The 9,780-nt window shown below is 36.6% G+C and overlaps 1 protein-coding gene across 2 annotated transcripts; it reads right to left on the reverse strand.

Moving 5' to 3' along the window:
• Window positions 1–2,779: 2,779 nt before the first annotated feature.
• LOC127627956 (high mobility group protein B3-like) lies at window positions 2,780–9,179 on the reverse strand. 2 transcript variants are annotated; one of them, XM_052104583.1, is made up of 5 exons: window positions 9,081–9,179; window positions 7,610–7,764; window positions 7,361–7,503; window positions 7,050–7,224; window positions 2,780–4,632 (listed from the first exon to the last, which is right to left on the reverse strand). In XM_052104583.1, exons 2-5 carry the CDS (start codon window positions 7,757–7,759, stop codon window positions 4,489–4,491), a joined length of 612 nt encoding a protein of 203 aa, XP_051960543.1. In that variant the 5' UTR covers window positions 7,760–7,764; window positions 9,081–9,179; the 3' UTR covers window positions 2,780–4,488. The 2 variants fall into 2 exon arrangements, with proteins under 2 accessions (XP_051960543.1, XP_051960544.1); XM_052104584.1 differs by having other exon boundaries at window positions 7,610–7,769; window positions 9,081–9,147.
• Between the last annotated feature and the right edge of the window lie 601 nt (window positions 9,180–9,780).

Below are 9,780 nucleotides of genomic sequence, written 5' to 3' on the forward strand. Positions count from 1 at the left end.
TTGGACTGTCTCAATGTTTGAGCAGTTGTAGATGGCTCCATTGGCTGTGATGGTTCTCAGGTGATGCTCCCTGAAGCAAGGGAAAATGTTTGTTTACAGATACCAAATTATTAAAGATTGGATAATAAGACTGAGCGGTACCGAGACCAGAGACAAGAGATGATGACCCAATAATGGGTAAAATTCTCCAGTGGCAAGAGGTGACGACCCAATGACGGGTAAAGACTCTCTAATTGCAAAATGAGAGCTGCCTAAGACAGGGCCACCGCCCTGGAAACATGCCCAAGAAGGGTGAACAGGGTTTAAGGAAGTGGATGGATGCTTTAAGGAAAGAAGCATCAAAAGGGAGGTCTAGAAGAAACCTGCCAGAAGTTGTGAGTTCCACTCAACCTGACAGTGTCTTAATAACCGCTTTATTAAAATATTTTATCACAGCGATGAATAACAAGCATTCTATCACTGTGTTATCAGGGGATCACACCCTGTGTAGAAGACCAATTATAGATTGATTTTGGAGGTAAAGCTTTGAGAACCGTTGCATACAAAGAAGTGCCTAAATTATTATTAAGCAAACCTGGGACTGTTTGCATGATGAAGGAAAATTATTTTTATTTATGCTGTTATTGAACTCATGTACATTTGAATAATAATGAAGAATGGAAAAGAATATATGGTGGTGACTAAAAATGAACATGACTTGATTGCCAAAAGAAATGGGGTACACAATTAACTAAAATTAATATAATATCTGGATAATAACATTGTGGAAGGAATAAGATTCTGTGTGATCCTTAGTAAAATAATTTTGGATTCAAGCAACAGTAAAGCAGATGACTTTGATTGATGTGAATGGCCCAATGCAATGGCAACTACCCTGAATGGACAGAAAGACCAAATTGGGAGGAAATTGATTCCTTCAATGAATATATAAGAAGATATGAAGAACCACGCCCTGGGTGTAAGTGCTGGTTAACCTCTCCCCAAAGGGTGATCCTCTATGATGCATAAAGCATCTGGGTTGAAGACATCTACACTACAAGCAAGAACTCTTAAAATTAGGATGAATATTTTGTTTAATGCAATCTACATAACTGTGACAACCAAAAACAAGACCAAACCAGGAGCACGTACATGCTTAAATATGTTAATTTGTGACTATAGAAAGTCACAGAGGAGGGAATATGTAGTATATTTTTTATCAAGTTAAATTGTTGTTTTATACCACAGTTATGTCTGAGGAGCAAACATGCAGTTTACTGTGTGTAAAGGCCTGTGACGTGATGAATATGTGCTCACATAGGTTTGACTATTTGACTGTGTGTGCAGAAACATAAATAGCATTACTTAGGGGGGAGAATTGATTTCTTCCAAAGGACATTCTGTTACTTCTTAATATGGTCAAGACCAGAGTCAATGAAGAGCATGATAGATAATACATGTAAGCCCCACCTTGTTTGAGGAGATGTATTTAAGTAAAACCAAACCAGAGATGCTTCAGTTGTTGTTGGTACTGTGGTTTCACCGTAGGCAACTCGGCTTTATTGTGTGATAATAAAGTCTATTCTTCTGAAATCAAAACCCCAAAGATGCTGAGTGATTTTTCACAAAATTGGCATGAAAAACTACTACAATAGTGGTTCCAAAACCCCTGTTTCAAGAAAGTATATTTTATCAAGCATTGCACTAATTACACAAATTTCATGAGATTTCAGAAGATGCATGGTTATCGAGCCATACAAATGACAAAAAGAATAGAATTTTTTACATTTTATTTTTAGACATGTAGCATTTAACAAAGATTTGTATTTTTAAAAAGTGGATTTTGTGTTCTGAATTTTTTTGAGCTTTAAGTTTTTCAGCAGTTTGTGCTACAGTAGCTCTTGTGGGATCAGACCACACGGGCCTTCGCTCCCCACACGCATCAATGAGCCTTGGGCGCCCATGACCCTGTCGCCGGTTGTCCGGCCTTGGATCACTTTTTGTAGGTACTAACCACTGGGAACACCCTGCAAGACCTGCCGTTTTGGAGATGCTCTGACACAGTCGTCTATCCATCACAATTTGGCCCTCATCAAAGTCACTCAGATCCTTATGCTTGCCTATTTTTCCAACTTCCAACAGATGAAATTCAAGAGTTGACTGTTCACTTGCTTCCTAATATATCCCACCTCTTGACAGGTGCCATTGTAACAAGATAATAAATGTTATTTACTTCACCTGTCTGTGGTTTTAATGTTGTGGCTGATCAGTGTATGTTTAAGCCATTTACATAATTACTTTGTGTAAATTCCAATTGATATTCAACACGGTCATCAAAAAGTGATTTGATCACATTGTTTATAAATGTTCAAATGAATTTAGACTTCTAATGGATAGTGTTTCTTTTAACTTAATGTCAATTAACTTATTTAATATGAGCTGATGCAACACAAATCTTTATCCTTTGGTCTCAACTTAATTTAATTGCATACAATCCATCTATGTCAAGTCAATCCAATTGTGTAGGGACAATGTGAATAATAGTGTTATTTTGATAATGTTACAATTGACCCAGCACGGCCTGTTTGAGAAAGATGCAAACACTTCACTTTCAACAGGTAGTAATTTCATATTGGTCGATATTACCAGAACCACTTTCAAAAAACATTTTAAGTGCCATTTGAACACATAAAATCTCATACGCTGTTTGTGGATAGCTTTAATTAAAAAAAACACACCACTATACTGTCATTTTTATATGCTTGCCTTGACAAAAAAATAAAAAGGAGAGAACTGAAGGCCAACATGTAATGGAGGGTTTTAAATGTAAATATTTAATCTGAATTTTGTGACACACATACACTGCCATTAGTGGATCTATTGGTTGGAACACCAACATTGCTCACAGGAGCGAGAGTAATTCATGACAATACAGGAAAACAAATAAATTTTACAAATAGACAAGACAGTGATCAAAACAAAGCTATAAAAAGGTTCCATGAAAACAAAAATATTCAGATTTTAAAATGTACTCTCGTTTCCCCCAAACAAACTTCCTGCTTAATTTTTATGGTCTGGCCCATTTACTTGGCCTTTTAAATAAACAAGTCATTTTCATGATAAACAATTATGCTGCTTACAGAGTTTAACATTGAATTTGGAAAAAAAAAAAAAAAAGTTAAATCAGTGTTGAAGATTTAACTCCACAGTTGTGCGAAATCTCAATACACCAATTCTGGCCTGAAAAATCTTTTAAATATGTAGCTTAAATCGATGCTTTGATTGCACACCTGAGGCCAGATTCACAAAATTCTAAATAAATTAATTAACATTTTCTAATTAAATTTCTAGCTTAAAGTTAGTTAATTTTTCTATTCTTGAACTTCTTTACCCTAATAACTTTCCCCCCCCCCCCCATCTTAACATTTTAATGTCTGGTTTCCAAATTTGCCATCCCCTTCACTGAAACTTCATTTCTAGCACCTTGGTTTTTGTATCGGGCTCAGGACAAACTTGAAATCATAGAGAACTTAAATATCCAATTAATATTGTCCCACGTTGACAACTGGTCCACCCAAACGTCTTTCCTTGGGCTAGATCGATGGATGAATAACTGCCACCAGTACTGTACACAGAGGTCTCTGTAAATGTGCACATTTAAAAGCTTTTGCAATAAAAGCCCTATATTGACATCTAGAGAAAACTCAAGACGTCATTGCATACAGACCAGAATGTCTATGGTGCAACCACCATAAATGCTCATTAACATTTAACCATCCATATCCTTTTTTGATAAGATGAGAAACAAAGTTATTAAATACCAGTTTGATCCACACAAACAAACTTTGTGCTGATCACAGATAAGAAAGTCACTAGAATCATTTTGAGATCTAAAAATGCCACATTTATTTCAAATCACAGTGTCACCTATACATTAAAAAAAAAAAGTGCAAATAAGAGTTCTCCCATCTAAAGTAGATCACTCTGGTTAAAGTCAAAATGTCAGAGTCTCCACACATAAAATGATCAATGTAATCATTCAAAATTACACAAATAATATATAAACCAAAAGCCACAAACATCCATGTCAATGCAGGAAGCTTATGGGGCCAAACAGGGCAAAGAAATCTGAAGTCTATTCACAAACTGTATTTTGAAAGCTGGGAGATTAGGAAAAATAAAAAGAACGTATTCAACAGCCATACAGAAACACGCCACCTTAAATAGATTTAAAAGAGTATGTACTGCTACCACTTATATTTATTGTTGAACGGCGTGGAAATATTTAGCCAACAGTTTAATAGCAAGCTTTAACAGGACCACCAGCAAACCCAGCATTTCGAGAGTGTTTGGTTGTCTAAAGTCAGAGCTTGCATGCATTGGGCAGATCTACTGGTGATCAGCGTATAGGTCTTGTTGTCAAGGCTGTTGTTAGACCCAGACTCAACTGAAACTAATTTGGCAGCGAACAAAAACAATTCTTACTGCCCAATTAGGAGACAAAGTTCTTTAGTCGTCCTCATCATCATCATCCTCATCTTCCTCCTCCTCTTCTTCGTCATCATCATCGTCATCATCATCATCTTTGGGTTTGGATTTGGCAGATGATGCTCCTCCACTTCCTTTGCCCTTTCCTTTGTAATCTGCCATGTCCTGAGAAATAGGAAAGTTAATGAGAACTTGTTGGGGGCCCACTGCTAAAAATCCACACAAGAAATTAAAGACAAAACATTTTTGGAAAGCATATCTTCTTCACTACTGCAGATCAAACAATGTATATCAGCTTATATTTGGCCATTTTCCGTAAAACCATGCCCAGTTGGCAAAATTAACAGAGGTGGAAGCCCTCCCTATCATTAAATGGTTCGCGCTCATGTAGTTCCAAACCCATATGACTTGGCGAAAAACAAAGACTGAAACGTTAAACATAGTGCCATAAAACTCAGTGCACGCAAAAACTCAGAAAATTGGAGACAATTATCCGTGAATTGAGTCTAATCACTTGTTTGTGGACTAGTAAATTAGTCAGCCACCCTTTAAAAGGAGTGAGAGGGGATAACAAGTAGACAAAGAAAAAAGTAACTTGGGTGGATTTAAAGACAACAGAGAGTTACAGTTTGAAAGCTTTGCACTGCTACAATTCCACGAGGTGGAACTACAGCTTAATTTTAACCAGTGGTCAACCGATATAGGTTTTTCCCCAATGTCCATTAAAGATATCTAGAAATCTTCCTTGTCAGTGAGAAAAATAAATGGAGAAAGGAGCCCTTAACGCTATTTGATGTACAAATAGGGCTGCACCTAACGATTATTTTTTTTTTAATATCGATTAATTTGCAGATTTTTCTAAAGATTTTTTTTATTTTTATTTCTTGATTAATAGTTTATTAAAATATCTTCTCTTAAACACAATCAAATGTACAAGAAACAAAGTGTGCACTGCAGGGCATTATTCTGCAACAAAAATAGCCCCGTTTTAACTGGTAATCTCCATTTTACAGTCCAACATTAATTTTATTTTAGAGATTTTATGTTGGACTGCTAAATGTAGATTACTTTCATCTTATTTTGGAGTGATTTTATGTAAGAACTTGTTCAATTCGAGAAAATGAAAGTGCAATCTAAATTTAGAAATCCAACAACAAAATAAATGAAACCAAATGTTATATTCAAGTCACTTTCAGGAGGAATATCAAAACATTGTGCAACCTTGAGTTTAGTAGTCCAACATAAAATTATTTTACAGTAAAATTAGTGCAATTCGAGTAACATATTTTTCTAACAGGAACTACTAAAACGTGTGCATTCTTTATCAACTCAGTAAAAGAAACATTTGTAACAAAATAATTCACAAAGGTAGGAACCCAATAATGAAAATTAGGGGTCACGATTGTGATATTGACAATCAATCAATGTGACATTTGACAATTAATTGTCAAACAAATAATTGTGATTATGTTTCCTAGTGGATTACGTTGATTAATTGTCCGTTTTAGGGGTTTCACGAACATGATTATTAATTACCATACAAACTCACTATGTTGTGTGCATGAAGCACACAAAGTCATTTATACAGATTTAGCTTGTCACATAATAAAATAAGGGTATATGATTTCCTTTTCAGGCTTCAAAACCGTATAAATGACAGGCAAATAAAATTATAAAAATGTCTAAAACTAAAATCTCTTATTTGTCAGATTTACTTTTTATCCATTGGACTCGAGGTTTGGTTTTCTTTTGCAACCCAGCTAACCTGTATAGCTATTATATTATGCAATAGTAAAATATTTCTGCCTTAAATTATTCACTTTCACACATTATTTTAAGGCTCTCTGGTTAACTCACAAGCCCTTATTTCTCATGAAGGAAGACTTTGAGATTCGGTTTCTTGCATTTTATTATCTCCACAGAAATAGAGTAGGGCATCTCCTCGGTCTCACTGTATGTAATAACACTGCGTGAATAAACCCACAATGACCACAGATATTTGACATTACATGGCCATAAAGTGAAACTGGAGCGCTTGGAGTTCACAAAACGAATACGTTTATACCTTCGTGGGCGTTTAGAAGTGGTTTATCTTCACATGCTCTCAAGAGAGCTGCTCGTGACATCCGTGGTGCGGTTCCCGGAGATGTTTGGAGTTAAAGTGAATGAGACAAGTGCTTTGTCCTCCGCGCTCACTGGCGAGTGAAATATTAAATTCTACTTGCCAGTGGCTAATAACAGACGTTTTTGGTCGCATAGTGCGAATTTTACTCCAAGTTTAGATCACCATGGGCAAGTTTTTTTAGCTGCAGTTTGTTCTTCGGGGAATCCATGCTTAAACCGGGTGATGCCATTTTAATTATTCCATTGCGACACACCAACGCATGTTAAGCAAATCGATGCATTTCTGTAAACGATGACGCCGATTACTTTGATGAATCGTCCCAGCCCAATGTCCAAAACATGCCTAGATATGACTTGATATAAAAAGTAGTTTTCAGCCTCTGATTTGAAGCATGATCTGATTGTTAGTCACACACACACACACACACACACTTTTATTTTTGGTTTGCATTCTTCACCTTCTGATACTTGTCCTTGAGTTTATTGGCCTTGGACAGGAAGGGCTGCTTCTCTGAATCAGACAAATTGTTCCACATCTCACCCAGCCTCTTGGCTACATCACCAATGCCCAGGCTGGGGTTCTGGGCCTTGATACCAGGCCTTTGTTCACCACAGAACAGGAAAAATCCAGACCTATTAAAAAAAAAAAAAAAAAAAAAAAAAAAAAGCAGACAAACTTTAATAGCTGAACATCAGATTTAATTTAATTAAGAATGACCAGAAACAGTTGATTTGCTTCCTCTAGAAGTCTGAAGAGGAGAATACATACGGTGGCCTCTTTGGAGCATTGGGGTCTTTCTTCTGCTTCCTACTCTTCTTTCCTGGATTGTAGTGCGTCATTTCCTGGTCATAACGGGCCTTGTCCTGTTTGGCCAGGTCTTCAAATTTGGTCTTCTCTTTTGGTGACATAGTCTGAAGCAAATGACAAATGCATGAGATGCTACATTCAAGCTTCTTCAAATGCATCATTTTACCTCAATTTCAGTAAATACACACCTCTTAAAACTTATCTACTTACTTTCCATCTCTCAGAGCACTTTTTGGAAAATTCTGAGAAGTTAACAGTGACGCCAGGATTCTTCTTGTTGTGTTCTTCACGACATGTCTTCACAAAATAAGCATAGGCAGACATCTTGCCTTTGGGCTTCCCTGGATCGCCTTTTGCCATGGTTACTATACTTACACAGATATTGGTAAACCAATAATTCAACCAAAACCAAAGTATAATAACACATAAATACTCAAGTAATGGAAACACACCTTGCAATGAAAGTGGTGTATATAAAAGGGCAGAACTGTCATCGTTTTAGTTTTACGTCACCGCTTTGACGTCATATCTCCAGAGACTAATGACATGCGGTGTCAAACACGATTTGTTCAGCTACCATTTTGTGAGGAGCAAACTAAAGAGGCTTAACTTTTCACCGTGAAGCAGTAAAATATTTAAATTGTCTAAAACAGGCCATCGTTTGAAGACGAGACGAAGTTAAATACAAATAAGGTGTTGAGGCCGGTGGCCACATCTCTTCAAGCACCATTCATTAAAATGGCTTCTATCCCCGTAAGGAAGAATGTCTTGCACGCCCCCATTTTCACTGCAGCTACATACGAAACATCAACGATTAGCTAGCAACTCATTAAATATGTAATTTGTTAAACTGATAGTATATGCAGTGGCCAGTTTTTGCAAAGTTTTACCAGCTCTGTACGGCACGCAAATCCTACTATGGAGAAAGCGAAGCTCATGAATATTAATTACACACGGTGACGTTCACCTTGCATGCTTAACTGATTGGTTGCAACGTAGCCGTATGTAGGTGGCCGTTAGTGAGCTAGCGAGTTAACGAATCCTACTATGGTTAAGGCTGGGCTCCTAAATATTAATTAAGTAACGCAACTGGACGTACTGTGACATAACAAGCAACGTCAGCTATAAGTAATTAATATTCAAAAGCAAATACTGCCCCATAGTAGGATTCGTTAATTTCGCACCCGGCACAAACCCGTTTGTAACAAAGGCAGAGTCAAACCAGCCATGACCGGCATGGCTGTCAACAGCGCTTTAACAGCTCAATGGTGTCCAGGATAACTAGCTAAACGTGCTACGATATAAAACAGTAATACAACATAGCGACAAAATATATTGAAAATGTTATGACAGCTTTTCTGGACATTTAACAGCCTGTGGTTTGTCTGAGACAGACTTTCACATAGCCAGCCATTTTAAAAGCACGTTCGTCACTCAACTTCGGTTTAACCGTATACAATTGCCGCTTTACGAGCTAGAAATGTTAAGTAAAATACCACAAAAAAATTAAACACAAACCATATTTAACATTTCACTACACAACGAATTTATAAAAGAAAAGACGCGTCTGTTTGTGTATAATATAACTTTACGCATCAAATAAGACTTTCGATAATTAAAATGTTTTAATATGGATATTAGTCCCAAAGGAAAAACATAAAACGAAGCGTTTCATTGCTACCTTCAGATAGTGTTTGTCCTGCCGTCTGTTCTCCTCAATCACTAACGGCCTCGCGCTTCCTCTATATAGCGCACCACTCAGCCTCGCGCTAGCTCACTACGAGACCTGCCTGATTGGTCAGTCCCGGCACGCGTTTAAAGCAGCCTCCAGAACTGTGGATTGGACAAAGCATCTTACATATTCATCACAAGCTTGTCACTATTGGACAAAAGCGGAAGACACGCCCTATTCTTCAAAATAAAGGCGGGAATGGCTGTCAAAACAACAGAAGTTAAAAAGGTATGTGGCAAACCACGTGTGTGCGAGAACTACAAGCAGTATAATGTACTATATAGAGAAACCATATTCATTATTACCCACTGCTTACTTTAAAATGTTTATGATTTCAGAAAGCCGACTAAAAGAAAATAGTTCGGCTGCAATATGAAAATATGAATATGGATTTTGTATAAAATACTGTAAAGTTACTATTTAATGAAAGTCAGACTCAAACTCCTGGCAGGCTAATATTGATTTCAAAATAAAATGTAACACCAGAGTGACAATAATAATAGTTTTTTATTTAATATAAATACGTGACTTAAATTACTTTTCATTTTCATGAACTTTGAAGAACACATCTTTTGGAAAATAAAAAAAATTTTTTGCAATTAAAAGCATATCTGTGGATGGAAAAGTCAGAAATTAGATAGAAAAATTA

The sequence above is a fragment of the Xyrauchen texanus genome, chromosome 34 (genome assembly GCF_025860055.1).
Source record: "Xyrauchen texanus isolate HMW12.3.18 chromosome 34, RBS_HiC_50CHRs, whole genome shotgun sequence".
Classification (NCBI taxonomy): Eukaryota; Metazoa; Chordata; class Actinopteri; order Cypriniformes; family Catostomidae; genus Xyrauchen; species Xyrauchen texanus.